This window comes from Ictalurus furcatus, chromosome 9 (genome assembly GCF_023375685.1).
Source record: "Ictalurus furcatus strain D&B chromosome 9, Billie_1.0, whole genome shotgun sequence".
NCBI classification, from domain to species: Eukaryota; Metazoa; Chordata; class Actinopteri; order Siluriformes; family Ictaluridae; genus Ictalurus; species Ictalurus furcatus.
In genome coordinates, this window is record NC_071263.1 from 17,043,545 (window position 1) to 17,064,945 (window position 21,401).

Genomic DNA, 21,401 nt, shown 5'->3' on the forward strand with positions numbered 1-21,401 from the left:
CACATATTTATTTATCTATTTAGAACAGGGGTTCTCAACCTTTTTTGGCCAGTGACCCCATTAAAGTCTGAATGTTGTCACGCTGTCAGTAAAAGGCTACTTTGATTAACACGAGAGCGTGTTGGACTTGGTGCTCCAAACTGGAGGAGAGCCAAACTGAATGAAGGTTAATGAAATTGTAATAATAATAATAATAATAATAATAAAGAAGTTTTTCAAATAAGTCATAAATCAAATTTTAATGGTTGGTAAAAATCAAATGCAACCCCAGCTGCACCCCAGGTGACCCCACGTGAGGTTGTGACCCCAAATTTGAGAACCTTTGCCTTAGAACAACATGTCTTTTCCCAGAGTCACTTATCTTAGAACAAGAATGGACAGGGATTGTGCAAGGTGCATTTGTGCCTCTTTCACTGCTGATACTGCTGGGTTTTTTCAGTTTGAACAAATGTCACCATTGCAAAATACATTGTAAATATAATATTTGAAAGGAATGCCATCCATCCATCCATTTTCTATACCGATTATCCTACAGGGTCGTGGGGAACCTTGAGCCTATCCCAGGGAGCATCGGGCACAAGGCGGGATACACCCTGGACAGGCTGCCAATCGATCGCAGGACAATTTGAAAGAAATGCCAATCAGTAAATTTTTAAGAAGACAAAATTGTCCTCAGAACTCTGGGATGTTTGGGAAGTCTGCTCAGCTCACATAATTCTTGAGTTGTACTGGAGAAACACAGTGTCTAATAATTTAGGGGTTGAGATACTTGCAGTTTAATTACTTTGTATTTAGGAGAATACAGAGAAGTGAAGAGAGACAAATACTTAATGAGAATTTTGTTGGCTGCTAGTAAACAAGCATTACAAGCAAATGGTTTCACAGTATTCCACCAGTTATAACCCACTGGTTAGATATTGTTGAGGACATTCAGCGAATGAAATGAACGAGCTTACCTTTGAGAAAGAAAAGGTTCAGAACCTCTGAGCAAAATGTTTACTGTGATATAAGCATCCATTTTACATATAGCTGATTTGCCTGATTGTCTCACATCCTGTTACTTAAAAAAAGATACATCAATAACACTGTCATGATCCTAGACTTATCACCCCCATCAAATTGGCATATTTCATCCTGTTTGTTTATAGTTTATTTTGTGGGGGGGAATTAGCAGGCACAGATGACTGCATACAGAAAAGTTGCCCGATTTGTAAGTTTGTTCATTTACAGTGAAGGCTTTATCATTGTCAAGGTCCAAGTGCATCCTAGGGTATCACACACACACACACACACACACACACACACACATACAAAAGCAAAAAACAAAAACAGATAACAGCTAAAAGCCAAACAACCTACTAGCATGGGTTTAGGAGGTGGGAGGAAACAAGCGTACCCTGAGGAAACCCATGTGCACACGGGGAGAACATGTAAAACCCAGACAGTAACTGGAGCGCAAACCACAGTCCCTGTATTTTTAGACTGTGATAAGAATGGTTATAGCAGTTTTAATCTGAATATGTGAGATTCAGTATATGAATAAGTAATGTCATGCCTTTAAACTGAAGCACTAGGTTTAGTTTATACTTGCTCCCATAACAGATACTTAACTCTTTGTGTTTATGCTAATAGTTGGTTTTGATAATCCCAATATTGAAGATACTGTTAATGAGTTATAACATCATCATGATTAGGCTGGAACTGGGCTAAACTGTGTTTGCTAATATGGCTCCATTCCAGTTTGGACCAGGCTGGTCATGCTGTTGTTGGTCCTGTGGTTTTAAACTTGAAGGTAAAAGGTTTTTGTACCTAGGATAAAGGCACAATATAATAATTCTTATTGTCACAGTTTAGTTTTATTTATTGGTCCCCGAAGTTTAATCAGGGTCATCTGTGTTTGCAGCATGTGGCACAGTGTCAGTTCACAGTGCCGTGTGGGACAGAGTTGTTTACGCTGTGATATTGTGTGTAAATTATTCATACCTCATGTGAAACTGACTCAAGTGCAAAATGTGGAAGTATGACATAAGTCTTCCTGCATTTCATGTGGTGGCTGTATAGAGTTTTGTAAAACATTCTACAGAGGGTATCATTTTTTTTACGGTAGGTGCCTTTTAATATATATTTTTCACTTTTAAGGTTAACACCTGACTTTTAGAGATCCTTGCTTGTGTCAGTTCAAATACCTGTTTTGGCTGTGGCATCTTTAGACCTAATCTAATGGTTTATACTTGATGGTGATACTTACGTTTTACATTACCTATCTCTTTATCAAAGTACGTATTTCGTCACTAGTTTTGTTTCCTCTCAAAGCATTCTGCAGTTGTCAGAAGCATCTATTGCATTTTGGGTTTGCCATCATGTCCAGAGGAAGGAATATTAGCTTTGGATTAAAAGCATGTGAGGTCTCATAACGGTTTTGTAAATCAGTTTGTAAAATCTCCTGTATGTACGTGTGTGTGTGTGTGTGTGTGTGTGTGTGTGTGAAATAGGACATCTGTGAGGACATATCGGATCATGTGGAGCAGATTCATGCATTGTTGGAGACTGAGTTCTCCCTGAAGCTGCTGTCGTATTCGGTGAACATCATTGTGGACATCCGCACCGTGCAGCTCCTTTGGCACCAGCTCCGTGTGTCTGTGCTGGTTCTGAAGGAGAGACTTCTCCAGGGCCTGCAGGATTCCAACGGCAACTACACCCGGCAGACGGACATACTGCAGGCTTTCAGCCAAGACCACGACCAGGTCACACGCACGCGCACACACACACACACACACACACACACACACACACACACACACTGTGTATCATATGCACACACAGGTTGGGATAGCATGTCAAAGACTACATAAACACAGTGAAAGATGCTATGTAAGACAAAATAGGGAGAATATATCCTACCTAATACAATACACAGACAACTTATTCATTCTGTAGCCACAAATATCTCATATTTATCTCAAGAATTTTTTTTTTTATAATTTAGTTATTTAAAAAAAAATGCTATTAATGTACTAGTTGTATACTTACTTTGGAATAAAATGGGATCAAAAATATACTCACATCTCACATCTATAAAAATATACCCACATCTCACATCTGTAAAAATATACGCATTATCTTACACATTCAATTCAATTCAATTCAATTCAATTTTATTTGTATAGCGCTTTTTACAATAGACATTGTCTCAAAGCAGCTTTACAGAAATATCAACATGGTATACAGATATTAAAGGTGCGAATTTATCCCAACTGAGCAAGCCACTGAGTGGCGACGGTGGCAAGGAAAAACTCCCTAAGATGTTTTAAGAGGAAGAAACCTTGAGAGGAACCCGACTCAGAAGGGAACCCATCCTCATCTGGGTAACAACAGATAGTGTGAAAAAGTTCATTATGGATTTATATGAAGTCTGTATGGCCTTAGGAGCAGCCGTAGTCCCAGCAGTCTGGAATTAGAGAAGATTTGAGCTCCATCCAGAGGCAGAAAGGATCTGGATCTCTAGTATCTCCATAAATTCATGTGGGGCTCGGCGAAAGGAGAGAGGGAGAAAAAAGATAATTATACATCTTGTTTTTAGTTCATTTCTGTTTTCAAACAGAATTATATAAACATCCATTTTACATATAACTGATTTGCCTGATTGTCTGATCTCGTTTTTTTTTATGTGGACATTTTGTGTTTCTCTTCTTTGTATGAAAATTTCAAAATATCTGATGATTCATACTTGATACTTATGTTTTACATTACCTCTCTCTTTATCAAGAGCTACAGTACGTATTTTGTCTCTAGTCCTGTTTAATCTCAAAGGAATTCTGCAGTTGTCAAAAGCATCTAGTGCATTTTGTTTGTCATCATGTCCAGAGGAAGGAACATGAGCTTTGGTTTAAAAAAAAACAACCTGTTACAACCTATTAAAACTATTAATGCTATTAAAGCCTACAACATCCTTGTAAACAACTCAAAAAACCCCATTACATCCTTGTAAACTACAATACACTACATTCAGTGAAGTAAACTACATAGCCTACAGTATAAACATGAAATTTTAGCTTTTAATAATGCTTTGGGTGGCTACAATATGGGAATGTATATACATGTGATGCTCAGGATTGAACCCTAAACTCTCAGCTGTGCCAAAAAATTATGCCACAGGAGCTTTTTATTTTATGGTTAAGGGATAGGTGATGAATCCCATCACTTTTCTGTTAGCAGAAAGTTCCATTTGAAGCTTATAACCTTCTACGAAGTTTGCATAAAAATAATAAGTAAGGAATAAAGCACAGTGCGCACATTTCATGTTGTGCTGCACTACACCATCCTGTCATTGATCATTTTCCCATAAAATGAAGTGCTTCATTTCTTTTATATAACAGAAATTTGCCAACATTTTTTAAAATTTATTAAAAATATGGCATGTCAGACCATTTATGGTTATTTAATGTTGTAGCCCATTCATGAAAAAAGATGGTTCCTGTTATCACTTACATTATAGCAGCTATAAACTGCTGTTCCCTCATTTTGTCTTGAAGTTAATAAGAAAATAAAGGCTTATTTTTATTGGGCTTTTAGCTTTTGTGTGTGTTCAGCTCCAGTGCCTTGTGTATAACTCAGTACCTGACAAATAATCTGTGCAGCACATCCATCAAACATAGTTTGCATATACTGTATGTACATATGCATATAATACTGTGCTTTGCTTTTTTTCTTGCCTCCAGGCTCGACTGGACTCTCTGACAGAGGTGGACGACTCAGGTCAGCTGATTATTAAGTGTAGTCAAGACTACTTCTCCCTGGATTGTGGCATCACTGCCTATGAACTGAGCGACTACAGTCCTAGTGAAGACCCAGAAGGCCGAGGCCTGGGTCAAGACCCACGCTCCCTCTATCCTGAGCTGGAGCGAGACTTCCCTGAATTGCTTCAGAGTGTAGATCTTCTCACTATTGCTGCCTCTAGACAGAGTCAAGAATCATCCTCACCTACAGAGGAGGAATCAACCAAATCCACCCAGGGTTCTGTGTGTGAACCAACAACATCCAACCAGGGGTTTGTGGAGGAACCAGTCACATCCACCCAGAGGCCTGTGGGGGAACCAGCTGATTCCACCCAGGAAACCCAGAGCAAGTCCATGGACCAGGCACCATCCATAGACACAGCTATGCAGGGAGGGAATGACGTTGGTCTCTCCAAGCGTCCACTCCAAGGCTCTCATAGTAATGACGTATCACCTACTCAGCCATCCATGCCCAAAAAGCCCATGTACGTGGAAGAATCTTCCCTCCAGTACCAGGCTGACATTAGCAGAAGCACACCTTCTCTTTTGGATCTGCCTGATCGTTCTAGATTCTGGCTGGACCTGGAGGCAGTGTACCCCAGCAGTGGGAGTCAGTCAGAAGAGAATCTCCACATCATGAATGCAAAGAACCGACAAGCGAGTCACCGAGCAGCTTTCCAGAAGCGCCAAGTCCAAATGCCCATCCAGAGAAGCTTATCTGTGGCTGAGCAGGAATACGACAAAGAACACAGTAACCTGTACTCACACTCAAAGAGCAAGCACTCCAAACCCACGCAGGTGATCAATGACTCCTCCACCCCTCCACCCTCTTCAGGGGAGGAAACCTCAAATCACGATTCAGGTGAAAGCTCTTCCAGTCTGGATGGTCATCTTCCTACCACAGGTTCTCAGTGGATCATGCCGAAACAGGGCTCTCATATCCTAGAGAAGAACAGTAGCCCTAAAGATGATTGCTGGTATGGCTCTGAGGAATTCCTTGCCCTTCCTGCCCAACTGAAGAAGACTGAGATGCTGGCCTCAAAGTTGGAGAGTTTGGCTCAGGCCTTACCCCCAAGAGCCCTGCAGCAGTCAGTTCAGGATGTGGACAATTGGGAGCTGACCGAGGCCAACCCAGAATGGGAGACCAATACCCATCTCTTTTCTCCCCGGCCCAATAGGAAGCACTTCTCAACAAGGAGGATTTCATCCTCATCCAGTGATGTGGCTCCCTCTGTAGATGAAAGTATCGAGTCTGGACCCCTCAGTGACTTGGTGTCAGAAGATGAGAGTGGGTGGTGTGCACCCAAGTCTCGACAAGCTGAGAGGATTACTGTGCAACCTGAGGCCTCCAGGGTGGTGCTCCAGTGCACGCCTCTGATCGAGCAGCTACTGGAAGACATCCAGCACCAGGAGAACTACCATGACATTTGGGGAAAATTAGAGGTGAGATTATTTTATTCAGTTTTTCATTAGAAATACACATCCTAAAATTCTTGACATAACAGTCAAAGGTATGACTAATAATTTGTTTGCTACTTATAAATTAGGACCATCAAAAAAAGTAAATGGGACAGTTAAAGACAGCTGAAGAGAACTTTCAATATGTAATATTGGGAATAAAGTATAAAGCAATCAGCAGTTTACATTTACATGAGCTACTGTCTGATCAGTAGCTCAAGTCCATAATCATTAGGCCAAACCACTCTAAAAGAAATGCTGGACTTATAAGCAACTCCCTAACCATACACCTACTCAGGAAGGAGAAGCTGAAACAGGTCCGATTAAACTTCCTGGACGTGTAGTTCTGCAGTGAGGGGTACTTAAAAAAAAGGCTGTACACTTCTGCCACCTGGTGGCTCACTGAAAGAAATACAGGCATTATATAGTTTCCATCAGAATCTCTTTATTTCACCAAGTGTGTTACACATACGAGGAATTTGTTCTGGTGTTTGCACTCATGTATGACATGTAACATACTAAACAGACCAGACAAGTGCATGGACTGTTAACATATATAAAATAGACATTTAACTAAGGGAAATTTTAGAATAATGGAGTAAAAGATTAGATATATAGAAGCAATTGTGAAAGTAACTAAAGATGAAGAAGTGAAAATATATACATCATGTGTCTGAGGAAACAGAAATAAAACTATTTAAAACTATTTTTCACAGTATGTTACAGAATTGTATGAACATTGTATATACATATATATACATATTGTGTATACATTGTGTGTGTATATATACACACACACACACACACACACACACACACACACACACTACCGGTCAAAACTTTAGACACTCTCATTCTGAATATTTATTATTTTTTCCCCACATTTTAGAATAATAATAAAGTCATCAAAACTCTGGAATAACACAAATGGAACTATTGGAATTATGTTGTGATAAAAAAAAAATCCAAAATAAATCAAAATAATTTAGTATTTTAGCATCTTCAGAGTAGAAATGTATTCTTGGCATTTTCTCAACTGATTCATTGAGGAATCTCCCTGAGATGCTTTTTAACCTATGTGGGACACTTATTGGCTGCTTTTTGGAATATTTCGATCCAAGTCATCCGTTTAAAAAAAAAAAAATTGTAAATAAAATGTTAGTTTCTAATGAAAGAAATGAATATGTTGGCACAATTATATTTTTGTCTACAACAAAACATTTTAATCATACACCTTCAGATCAAAAGGTATTTAATATCATCAGAAACATTTCAGTCAAGTGTCTCCAAGGTTTTGACCGGTAGTGCATATGTATATATCTATATCTGTATCTATATTTATATATAAATATATTTGATATATTTATAAATATATAAAACACTGTTACAAACTCAAACTAGATATTTTTCCTGTTTCTAAAACTGTAAAACATCTGTTTTAAAACATTCCATAATGGTTTCCCATTTAATCTACAAATCCCTGCTTGCAAAAACTGTAAAAGCCTCCTGATTAGTCCTCTGCCAGCAGATACGATGATCAGAATCAGTAGTGGAGATGAGATGAGATGAGATGAAAGAAATGATCAAATGAATGAGTCTGGCTAGTCCTGTTTGCTGCGTCTGAGTTGTGAGAAAGAAAAAAGAACGGAAGAAAGAGTATGAGGGAATGTGTGAGTGTGTGTTTGTGTCTGTGAGGATGACTGGGCCAGGTTGAGGCAGGCAGGCGCATCCACCTGAGATGATGCATGTCACGGGGGGAAGTGATTGATTACATTAGCATGTGGCCCCTGGAGATGACTTCATCCTCTTGGCAACAGACAGCTGGCAGCTGAAGCCTTTGCTGGGGGGAGTCTCGGGGCTTATTCAAGTGTGACGCTTCTGACCAACCTCCTCTCCATCTCCTGGTCTCTCTCTCTCTCTCTCTGTCTTTCTCTCTCACACTCTCTGTGTCTCTCTTCCTCTCTCTATTTCTCTTTTTCCTTTTTGTCCATCTCTCCTGATATATTGCTTCCTTTTTTCATGGTACATTTTCTGACTTTCTAAGGCGATAAATTGGATATCCTTTTTTTCTTCATCTTCTCTCTGTTAACACAGTGACCAGAGGCTACATATTCATCTGCTCTGCGACTTTTTTGGTGTAGAGGATTAGGAGAAGAAGAGTTAGACATATAAAAAGTAGCAGCAAAGCCATTTGATCTCCATTGACTCTTGTACTGTGGCTGTGTTGTGTTTGTTAACTCTCTGTCTACACCAGCAGTCTTTAACCTGTGGGCTCTGGTCCCCGCAGTGGCATGTTCTGGTACTGTAGTGGGGCTGTCAGCAATTTGAACTAAAATAATCACATGGGTTTATTTTATAGTAACATGAATTTAAATATCATGAGGCTACTAACTAGATATTTTAGGAGAAAGACACGCTAACAGAGTAATTCACAAACCAAAATTCACAAAGTATAAAGCAATTCCTAAAGCAGCTCCAAAACTTTCAGCACCTTGGGCGTAGACAAACATTCATAAATAGCTGATGTCATATGACTAACAGAGCAGGTGAGGTGATGTGTTTTAAAGATTACATAATATTCATTTATTCATCTTCAATAACTGCTTTATCCTAGTCACGGTTGTGGTTGTTCCAGAGTTTATCCCTGACTCAAGACCCATAAGGCGGGCCAAACTACCTAAGATGGGACACTAGTCCATTGCAGGGCACCATGCACACATCCATTAAAACACTCATTCACACCATTGGACAGTTTAGAGTGGGAGACAGTTGGACAGTGGGCGGAACCTGGAGAACATGGAAAACTCCACACAGACAGATTACATGTCTGCCCATCTGTCTACCTACACTATATGGCCCAAAGTTTGTTGACACCTGATCACACCCATATGTGAGCCCAAACCTGTTCCAGCATGCCAGTGCCTTGTGCACAAAGCAAAGATGTGGCTTACATAATTTGGAGTGGAAGAATTCGAGTGGCCTGCACAGAGCCTTGACTTCAACCCCACTGAACACCTTTGGGATGAACACCCCAGGCCTCCTCACCCAAACATCAGTGCCTAATGCACTAATCACTAATGCTCTTGTGGCTGAATGAGCCATGCTCCAAAATCTTGTAGAAAGCCTTCCTAGAAGAGTGGAGGTTATTATAGCAGCAAAGGGGGACTGAATCTGAAATGGGGTGTTCAACAAGCACATTTGAGTGTTACAATCCACAAACTTTTGGCCATATAGTATATCTGTCTGTCTATCTATCTATCTATGCAGTTATATCTTTAACATGCTAGATATAAACTTTTTTTTAATGGAAAGTGTAGGCTCCACTCTCGAAAGGCCCGATTGGACAGTTTCTTTTCTAAATTGTACTAGGACGTTATGAAATCTTGTAACTTGTGGCAGGCTGTTTTCTCTAAGTACTAATTTTGATTAGTATTTTACGTATGCAGTTGCATATGTTTTCATTTTTTACCTGATTTTCCCCAGGAACGTATTTAAGTACGATGTCTTTTCAAACTGCTGCACGTGTAATGCCATAGGGCAGCTGAAAGTGCTTGGAGGAGAACTCTAACTGTCATATTCAGTGAACATTATCTCACAGACGCGTAGAGTTGTAGTCATGCTGATCGCTTGATTATACTCTGTTAGCCAGGGATATGGATTCATTGGGTTTCAAATGCACAGTGCTAGAGAGAAACCTTAATCAGCTCTACCACTCTAACAGTTCCATATGTTATGGACAGTTTTTTAGTGTAATCTTACAGGCCATGAGTTGTCTCATCTATATTATATATACGTTGTGTCTATACATTATGTAGCTTTGCAAGAGAGCTGTTAAAGCAGAGACAATAATCCAAGCTGCCCAGTCTGTGTTCAGGTTTGATAATGGTACTTACACACAGAACACCATCTCTTCATCTTTCTCTCATTCTTGCTCAATCTTTCTCTCTCTCTCTCTCTCTTGTTCTCTCTCTCCAGCGCTCACTCACTCTTGCCCACTTCAAAGCTGCTCTCCTTCAGAAGTCGAGACTAAATATTCTATAAATGAAAGCTTTCTTAGCTGGCGTGTGGAGAGGTCATTTGTATCAATATCTTTGATTTTCATCAATGTTAGGTAATGAGCTGCTGTAGTAATAAAAGCGAGCAGTATCCTCGGATAAAGCCTGGGGGTCTGGCTGTATAGTTCATTAGAAATATTACAAAGTGCCATTTGATCAGTTCAGGTTTATGGCATTAGAATGTGGCTCCAGAGGACTGTGATGTATAAGAGCATGCATTTCACTGTAATTAGAGGACTGTGTTCCCCTCTCACTGTGTTCTCCCTCTGGTCATCCTCAAGCTTGATCCGAGAGCAAATGGATACATGGAATGATAATTATTCTTTAGGGAGATGCAGTTTTAGAGATGACCAAAAGGTGGCAGTGGTCACACATCAAAACAACACGACCGTTTCCGTTCAGCAGCTCAAGAACATCAAGGACAAGTGCTGAATGACATTCTGCTCAGCACTGTCCATGTTAGATTAAAGCACGCTGCTGCTCCACAACTTTGTGTACCTCAGACATTATCAACGATATCCGAAATTGAAATTTAAAAGATACTTGCATCGGGGGGTACTGATCATCATCAAACATCTGAGCAACCAGCTGTCATGGCTGGATTTCACTTTAGACAGCACATGTCATGCTAGATCAGGAGAATTTAAATGTTTTTTTTTTCTTTGTCCTGTATGGTCGTGCACACTTCAATGTATGTGTGTCAAAGACAAGACATATATACACAGTATGTAAATATTATATATAATTTACTTGTACTTCTCTGTTGTTACTTAAGGTTCTGTGTTCACAGGAAGAAGATAGATATTAGGGGAGAAATAAGGCTCTTAAGTGCAAAATTCTCTAAACTCTCGGATGTTTCCAAAAAGTCCGAACATAATTTATAATTTATATTGAAGTAGAAAATATATTCTGTTGGATATTTTTAGGACTCGTTGATATGAAGATATAATATTAATAAGATATATCAGAATGCACGTTTCTAAGATATACTGGATAACATTTGAATGAATATATGAAATATTTGTATGTTTTGTAAAGTAATTACAAACTGGCTGGAAGCAGCTGATTTGATGTAAAACTTTTGTAATCTTTACAATTGTAAAATGTTCAAATTTTGCAGATTTTTTCCATTCAGTATTAAATGTTGGTTTATTTATTTTTGTATTATTATTTTGTGTGTGTGTGTGTGTGTGTGTGTGTGTGTTTGTTGGCCCCTTTCAGGGCTTTGTCTCTAAGCTGGATGAGTTTATCTGCTGGCTAAGGGAAGCACTGGAGAGCACAGAGAACTGGACTCCACCACGAGCCGACATTGACAGCCTCAGAGTTTACCTGGAAACACACCTTGTGAGTCCAACACACACACACACACACACACACACACACACACACACATATGCTTGAACCAAGTTTACTGGCCATGCAGCCACACTGGAATGTTCCCATCTTCCTCATTAATTAATTTCTTTCTCACAAAGCAGAGCTGTGCTCCTGAAAAGCTTGACATTGGACCTGTTATTTCAGTGTGGGAGTGAGAGGGATTGAAACAGTAGATCTTCTCCCATACAGCAGTGATCACTTATTTACTACACGATCAGGGATACAGGCCAGGTTGATATTGAACAGTTATTACGTGCTTTAAAAAGGCTTCAAATTTCAGAGCATGAAAAAGCCTCATCACCATGTTTATACCATTTTTACTCTTCTAAGAGAAACATCACATTGAGTTTTATTATGAAAGGCTGCACTCCTTCATATTGATGTAGAGATGTGCAGGGTATTATTATTATTTTTTATTTAATGACTGTCATAGTCCAGCTGCCACATGGAATATGTGTGTGTGTGTGTGTGTGTGTGTGTGAGTGAGTTTAGCATAGCTCTTTCCGGTACCCATGGGAGAATTATAACACGGGGGTTGACTGCGGGGAGAGAGGGAGGGCTGTGTTTATAAGACATTGAGGGATGGTGTGAAATGAAACGGCTATTGATTGAGCTTGATGGTGGATCCAGGTCCCTGAATCACATTAACGAGGGACGCAGCAGCCTGTGTTGGCAAATGAGCAGCAGGGATAAGAGCTTGCAGTTACAGAGAACACACACACACACACACACACATGCACACACAATTCAAAGATATTTAAACTAAGGAAAATAAAAAAGGTTATGTATTAGGCTTTGCCAGACCAAGTGATCAGTTCTGATTTAAGTTCATCTTTGTGATCATCCTGTATCCAATACTAGCCTGGACACTACTAAATTGAACCACATGCACAAAAGAATTCCTGCCAGAACGCAATGATGGTGACCAAATTATGGCAAGTAAAAAAAATACAAGTAAAAAATACATTCACACTGCAGGTAAAAGCAGCCCAAATCCAATTTTTTCTCATATACGGTATATTACATATTTTGTTTTGCTGGATATCATCAGATTAAGTCTCTGACTTTTTCATTTCTTATTTTGGCCCACATTTTTTATGTGATACTGAAATCCGATACAAATCCGATGTGAGATCAGAATTTATGCGGCTTTCACACCACTCCTTCTCAGTATGTATCACAATTTTGCGCCGGTGGGAATTTGCCTCGTGTTGAGGTGTTCTCAAGTGCATGTGAACAGATCAGACTAGTGTTGTACTTTATATAGACCACATTCAAAAGAAAATATGAACAACCAAAGGAAAAAAAACTGGATTTTAGCAATCAATTGAAATCGAACACTTTGGAAATGTAGCCATTAATCATTTCGAATCAATATATCAAAAGATTCTAGTAACTCCCCCCCAGCTCTATTATAATGTGGTAGGAATCTTGCTGGCATGGTTTGGGTTCACTTGTCCCCTTAGAGCAGAGGTCACCAATCCTGTTCCTGGAGCTCTACCTTCCTGAAGACTTTAGCTCCAACCATAATCGTGTCCACCTGACCATCTAATCACTGCCCTAAGAAGTTCTCAAGGAAGAAGGTTGGTGACCACTGCCTTAGAGCATCACTGCAAATCAGTACTGAGTTATTCTGACTGATCACCTTTATCCTATGATGAAGCATTTCTATCATGATGGGAGTGGTCTCTACCAGGATGTCAATTCACTGAATAACCTGATGAGTATCAAAATGATCTATGACCCATATGGCTATGGCCTTCACAGTCACCAGATATCAACTGAAAACCTATGGAAGATTTTGGACCAACATGTTAAACAGTGCTCTCCACCACCATCATCCTCAGTCTGTCTTAGCTCAGACACAGGGATAAGTCTTGTTTAGAGATGGCACGATACCACTTTTTCTTTTCCGATACCGAAACCTTGAGTATCAGCTGATAAAGATACCCATACAATATTGCTTTCTTTAAAAACCACTAAGCTTAAAAATGTTTTTTTTTAACTGGTGCAAAATCACTTACACTGTAAATATAATATTATGCAAGTAAAGTATCAGTAGAAAGTAGAAATATAATAAAATCAACCCTTACCAAAGAAAAAACAAGGTAAAACAAAGGAAAAAAGTCTCTTTATATGTAAACATTTCATTCTATTGACACAGGATCCGATTTGCAATAAGTTTTCTCCTATAACTGAGTCACAGTTTTTTGCTTTTTTATTGGCCCGAGACAGATCCCGGGTATCTGATCGGTGACATCTTTAGTCTTTTTTCCATTTCTTACAACCCAGTTTTGTGGATGTTCACAATTTATACAATAGTTAGTTCTGGTCCACTAATTTGATTGGAAGAGCGGTGTTTCAACAGTGCTTATATTCATTACGAGTCCAATGGGCCGTTTCACTGTATATATCATTCTGCTCATCTATGTTTGCCACGTAAAATTCCAATTCTAGCAACAGTCTGAAGCACCGCTGAAATGGTTACTACAGTAGAGCTAGCGACATCATCGGCGGACATTGTTCATGAACTTCTGACCTAAAATATGCAAGCTTGCCATATGAAGTTGAAAAGGAAGAAGGGAAGCCAATTTCACTGGAATAAAACATACCTAATTATTTTATTCATAACAAATATGAACAAACGTACCAAAGGCCAGTTCACACCGAAAGCTTTTATGAAGCATCTTTGAGCTTCTATTTTACCCAATACTTAAATCCATACCACTTGTGAAACCCAGCCTAAAAACCAACCTTCCATCCTGTCCATCATGCTGTGTTTTTAGATGCAAGTGAAGCAGAAACTCCATAGAAATTCATTCATAAAGAATTCATAAAGAAAAATTATATTACTCTAATAACAATCAATTTATTTAAATCATCGTCAGGAATATCAGTGCTGCTCGGATACCAATAACATTCTCGTTCAAATTGGCACTTTGTGAATGTTAGACATCTTGAGTTATGCTATATTTTCACGTTCTCTAGCTCATGACTTTGACGCTTTACATTTAGACCCAATTTCAATAGATCTCAAAACTCATTAAAAGATCCAACAACTCTACACCGTACATAAATAAAGCTGTGTGTGTGTGTTTTTTTTTAAAGTGTGAAATTGTTTTTCGCTGTTGTAAAGTAGATTATCTACAAGGCCCTTGAGCATGGGGTTGAATTGAATTGGGCAGAGATCACGACTTGCAGAGAAACCCATCTTCCAAACCTTTAAAAACAACATGAGTTGCTTTTAGTGCATTCAGTTCCACTGATAAAAATACAAAGTATTTGGTAACAAAACATTGGTTAGAAAATTAGCAAGAATTAAACAAATGCACTCCTGAGACGTCCTGTGGCACCATTTGCTTGTTTACTTTTGAGGGGGAAACTAGAAACAGGGAAATTCACCTATATAGTCTTCTTGTATGCAAAGATAAAATCATGATAATGATTAAAACGTTTGATGTAAAATTCAAACTAACACATGTCAGGGTGTGCAATATTAAAATAAAGTATGAATAAAATAGATCAAATCAAATCAAATAATTAAAAATGGTTTAATTCTTGGTAATTTCCTGACCAATGATTTATCGTTAAGACCATTAAACGTTTAATATTTTGCCATTTTGGACTTGGTCTATTTTATTGGCCCAGCAGTGTACAGTATACAGTATGTATAGGCTACTACACTCTATAACACAAATCTTGTATTTTACACCATGAGGCCTGTGCCAATTGTGGATTTTAGACTGTTGGCGTTAAAAATAATAACGTATTCTTGTATTGAAACTGCTGAGTTTATTACACTACCACTAAAATATTGACATCAAATCTGGTGACCTAGAAAGAAAATATCTTTTCTCTAAGTCCTGTCAGTCAGCTGGTTATTGCTCCCACTGAAAATCGATATCGAATCTGTAAGTGAAATCTAATCACATGTCATTACGGAAATGTTCCTGTGCTGCACTGCGCACACTCGGATCTTTAAAGCGAATGAGAGGAGCTGATTTGAGAGGAGAGAGTCGTTTGGATATTACAGCAGCACAACTAACCACACCTCAATAGTCAAGTATTCATTCAAACCCAACCCTTTTTTTATATAGCTGCTCTGCGCTATGTTTCCAGTTACGCCTATGGTCATGAAAATACCAAAACGTAAAAAATGGCGAGCTCTGTTTGCTTCAACATGGAATCTACACACTGAAATTCCATCAAAGCACCACACCACAACACACACCCCATTGGTCCCCAGACACTGTCTGAGCTAATGGTATTCTCTCGCATCTATCTATCACCCCCTTCACATACTCAGACACATACACACACCCTCTTCTGTTCCGTCTCTCTCTATATATATGTGATTTGGGGATTAGGCAGGGGGGAAGCTCGTGGTCCAGTGGTTGCTTCGGCACATCTATTGGTGTCACATCAGCGATAACCTGGCTGCCCTGCTGTCAGGTCTGAGCAGGAGAGTCAGAGTGTGTGAGCAGAGCTGCCTACCTGCTCCGGCAAACAACTCCAACACAACAAAACACTCACCAACAACAACATAGCACAACAAAACACGCCTCACATGCCAAGCTCCTGACAAATGAGCAATTTGATTGCATGTATGTGTATATATATTTATATATATATATATATATATATATATATATATACAAACACTCACACACACACACCAAACACTCCAGGACACGGGAGAAGGTCTAAGTTACGCATGGGAAATTTATGCAGATTATATTTCCTCTATGATTTAGAGTGGTCAAGGTAAGGGATGTTGAAAAGAAAGCAAGGGCACTTTGCATGTGTCGAGAGCGATCATGCACTCCAAGAAATTGTCCCCTCTTGTGAAGCTTTAGAGCAGCAAGAGTCTATAGTAATATGTACTGTGTATTAAATATAACCTGATGTCATAAAAGATGATATGCATGGGATTAATGGTGACAGTCAAGCATGAATTAGAGGTGTACCCGTTACTATACAGAATCCTTTCTATAAGATTTTAATATGATTGTGATATTCATTACCTTGCTCTTATTAAGGTTTAGTATTTGATTTCATCATTCTTATTTTCATCCTCCAATTACTATATGATAATATACAATAGCACGGAAAGTCCTATACATACGGACTGAATGTTCGTATTAGCATTCACGTTCTGGTGTGCGATTTTTTAAAAGGCGTTCAGTCATTGACAGATATCTGGTTCTTGTGGCTTTTGTTTATTTGTTTACTCATTTTTAAAGCATTTAGGTCTGTAAAGGATATCAATTCAGTCTGTATTCAGAGCCATAAATAAGCGTTCTTCACACTTGCTCTTGTCTGTCATCAGTGATAGATGTGCATGTGTGCTGATCCATCACCAGCGTATCCCCCTCACTCCATCTCCGCATCAGAGCCTTCCATAACCCTCTCATCTTCCAGCCTACACCCAGGCAGCCTAAAGTATTGGACAGCTTATTAAGCATATGTGCAATACATATTCATTTAAAGCACCTTTAAGAATGCTTAAAGCTTTTGGGATCAAGTCGCATCATTTTTCTCTACACACAGCAGGCTGTAACCTGTACTATTTTGTCGAAATACGTTTCTCCTGTTTTATTCATTCAAAACAAAAAAGTTGATTATAAACTGAAAGTCTATAGTACACTGTTTTTATGAGAAGACAACAAATAACACCGTGTTTAGAGATAGTCTTAGAAAATCAGTTGTGTGAGGAAGATATTTTTCTGATTTTTGTTTAAAATAGTTAACATCATTTAAGCTTAATATAATGTGTTCTTAGATGTGTTCTTCCCCTCTCAAATTATTGGAACAGCAATTAATTTTTTTTTTGCTGTGAACTGAAGACATTTGTGTTTGAGATCAAAAGACGAATATGTGTTTAGAATTTCAGCTTTTATTTCCTGGTATTTATATGTAGTTGTGTTAAACGACATAGAACATAGCACATTTTGCATCAGAACACCGAATTTGTAGACAAGTAAAAAATATTGGAACATGTGACTGACAGGTATTTCTTGTTACCCAGGTGTATCCTGTTAGATTGTGCAAACAATAACTAGTCACAAAAGTTCTATAACCAAGATTAATCTCTACCAAAGTGATAGAAAGGCCAAAGTGTGGAGAAAGAAAGGATCTTCTCATGATTCAAAACATACGAGCTCATCTGTGAAACATGGTGGAGGTAGTGTGATGGCTTGGGCTTGTACGGCTGCTACTGGAACAGGTTCACTAATCTTTATTGATGATGTAACTCATGATGGTAGCAGCAGAATGAACTCAGAAGTTTACAGGAATATTTTGTCTGGCAATGTACAGATGAAATGCATCCAAATTAATCGAAAGGGACTTTATCATGCAGCAAGACAATGAACCAAAACACACAGCCAACTCAACAAAGGACTTTATCAGGGGTAGAAAAAGTGGAAGGTTTTAGACTGGCCATGTCTATCATCAAACCTTACCCCAACTGAGCATGCATTTCACCTCCTGAAGAGGAGACTGAAGGGAGAAACCCCCGGCTTGATACAGTGATTGCAAACAAGGGATATGCAATCAAATATTAAGTGTTATCTACTTTCATTTACTTTAATCAAAACTGATCTGTTCCTATACATTTGCTTACCTAAAAACTGGGTGGTCTGATACAAAAGGTTCCATGTTTTATGTTGTTTAACACACCTAGATGTAAATATCAGGAAATAAAAGCTGTAATCCTAAACTCTCGTTTCATATCCATCATTTGATTTTGAACCCAAATGTCTTTGGTGTATAGCAAAAAAAAAAAAAAATGAATTGGCCTTGCTGTTTCAATAGTATTCAGAGGGGAATGTATGTGAGGAAAGTCTTGTGCCGTTTTTGGTGGAGGACTCTGTAAAATGTATGATATATCATTTATGTATTATTTGGCCCTGCCATGTTACCAAGTGACTTTACAAAACTATTTAAATTAAAAACAAAAAAAGAAAAACAACATTCAAAAAGACGCAGCAGTAAAGTGGAGTCTTTCAGAAACCGTACCCATGCTCATCAACATGCTTTTCCACTAAATTACATTTACATTTACATTTATTCATTTAGCAGACGCTTTTATCCAAAGCGACTTACAAATGAGGAAATACAAGCAAAGCAAATGAAGCCCCAGAGTTGCAAATTAAACCAGGCAGAGGTGCAGATAAACACACTAACTCTAACTGCCCTCTTCTGCATACATGAGCTCACAGATGACCATGACTGAGTAATGTTGCTGTGATTGACAGGGGAACGAGAATATGCCATCCCTCCCAGCCAGAGAGCTCAGCCAATTTTGCTCTCTTAGATTCTAAGCCATATATATAGCTGTTGTGATCTCCTGAGGATAGAGCCAATGCTCTTGGGAGCCCCATTCATGGAATATTCAAGCTTTTCTTTTGAAGCAGTTACTGCTGAGTAAACAGGATAAAGAAAAGGTCTCTTTTTGGTCTTCTGCCATGTCAGTCAAATGGCTACTTTCTGTGAAAAATTTGGAGAAATCTGTCCAAAAGGTACTGGCTTGTGAGAGTAACCACTGCATCCACTCCATCTACAGTTGGAGAGGACGCACATCATCCATCATTGATGGCAAGGAGGCTTGTTTATCTAAAGGAATTCTAGTTAATTGTTAGTGTAACGGTTATATAGACATAGAGACTTGATGTACTGTACAGTTAAGCTTAAATAGATAGTCATACATATAGACAGAGTGATTCCTAGGCAGGTAGAAATTATTCATTATACCTGCCAGTAGACATTCTGATGTACCAGAATGAAGGCTGGTAGAACTGCATGCAGAACACTGGTGAACATGGATATTGTCAGAGAGACAGGCACAGACAAAGAGGCCTCTCCTCTAGACAGGGGCAGAGGGAAAGATAGAGGGATGCTCAGATAGCCATTGGCAGCTCCGGGCTCTCTCGGCAGGACCAGTCAGATCAGACCAGCCGGTAATGGTGTGAAACAGGGCTGGGGGAGATGTGAAGAGATGAGAATGGAAGGGGAAGATGGCCCTAGGCGACCCACTGCAGGCCGCCTCATGGGATCGCTCTCCCTCCACACCCTCCACCCCCGCCTCACATCTTCAACCACACAGCACTCCCCCCACCTCTCCTCCAGGAGCCGGGATAATGCTCTCTACACTTTGATTACACTTAGCAAGTGGAGAGCCCTCTGTTGGGTATTATCAAAACCAATCAACATGAAAGTTTATGCTGCGGCAATGGCACCCAGCGAGAGAGGCAGCAAGGAGGTGTGTGTGTGTGTGTGTGTATAGAGGATTTGGGAAAGCAGGGGAAAAGGGAGTGTAGTAGTTGAAATACAGACATCAGAATAAATGGACAGGTGCTCGGGGGAAGCGCACATGCCCGAGAGTTATGGGACGCACGTCTGATGGATCCTTTGAGCCAGGAAGGATGGTACACTATTGTATCGCTCTTTAGAAATACAGAAAGAGAGAGGAGAAAGAGTAAAACAGTTTCTCCCTTGCTGAATGGAGTGGGCTTCTGAGGTCATTTTCTGGAGGGCATATCTGTGGGAGAAATGGCTTCAGTTTTATAATGTCATTTGAATATTAGTTTATGCCATGGATGATGTATTAGAGGGACGTCTGTCATTTGTTAATAATTCAGCACGCCACAGATAGCAGGGTTGACTCATAGACAAATACGCGGAGAAGGAGAATAGAGGCTCCAATGCACAGAGGCACGGCGCTTTATGAATAATGTGTGTTTGAGGTCTGGGAGTGTGTGAAGGATCTTTAGAGGTTGTGTGAAGCCAGTGTGTCAAGAGATTATGTGCATTTTCAGCAATTGCACAAAGGCCCCTAATGTGACTTATGAGCATTTGTTTCAAGAGTGCAGATGAATCGAGATGAAAGGAGACAGTGCTGCCGGTGGGGTGCGTGTTTGGGAGAGAGAGACAGAGACAGAGAGACAGAGAGACTCTGACAATTGGAGTATTTTCAAGAGAAAATATTTCAGATTATATCGTGTGCATATGTGTGTTCGTACATGTGTGAATGAGAGACACAGGGAGTGTGAAAGCTTGAGGGAATGTGTGAGAGATAAACTAAGTGTGTGGATATTTCTCTGCATGGAGATATTATACTGTGTGTGTTTTTGTTCTTGGGTGTGCGTGTGTGTGTGTGTGTGTGTGTGCAGAGCTTCAAGCTGAACGTGGACAGTCACTGTGCTCTGAAAGACAGTCTACTGGAGGAGGGGAGGCAACTGCTGGAACTCATCACCTGCCACAAATCAGGTAGTGCACCGGCAAGCTGCACATTTATTATTAATGTTTATATTAACATACTGACCTTCAGAATTTATAAATCCTCAAATAACCGCTTCTCAGCCACCTCCGCTACTGCACGCTCGCCTTTTCACATCCACTCTGAGCGCGTCGGACTGAATTGAGTTGTGGGATAAAGCAGCGAGTGGAATGTGAGCAGACGCAGTAGTGCAGTGCTCTCTATGAAGAGAGCTGGAATTAAGAACAGCGGGAGCCAAAGTCAAAGGCCACCTACTAGTCCCGCTCTCACATCCCCCTCTATCCCAGCCCTGTTTTCTCTTCTTCAATCTTTCTTTCTTTCTCTTTTTCTCGCTATGATTATTTCCCTGAAGCGTCTGGAGTGCTGCGCAAATGTACAAATCCACTAAGCTGACCTCCCTGTCAGCTGGTTAAGCCAGACACTATTAAATATGCAGATGGCCGCCCGGAGCAGGAC

At 39.6% G+C, this 21,401-nt stretch overlaps 1 protein-coding gene across 1 annotated transcript in view; it reads left to right on the forward strand.

The window, feature by feature from the left end:
- The window catches only part of akap6 (A kinase (PRKA) anchor protein 6), a 98,623-nt gene that overhangs the window by 12,057 nt on the left and 65,165 nt on the right, over positions 1 to 21,401 (forward strand). Inside the window, exons 3-6 of the mRNA XM_053632861.1 lie at positions 2,493 to 2,744; positions 4,719 to 6,218; positions 11,510 to 11,632; positions 20,839 to 20,935. Coding sequence (XP_053488836.1) covers positions 2,493 to 2,744; positions 4,719 to 6,218; positions 11,510 to 11,632; positions 20,839 to 20,935 — 1,972 coding nt within the window. The remainder of the gene's footprint in view (positions 1 to 2,492; positions 2,745 to 4,718; positions 6,219 to 11,509; positions 11,633 to 20,838; positions 20,936 to 21,401) is intronic.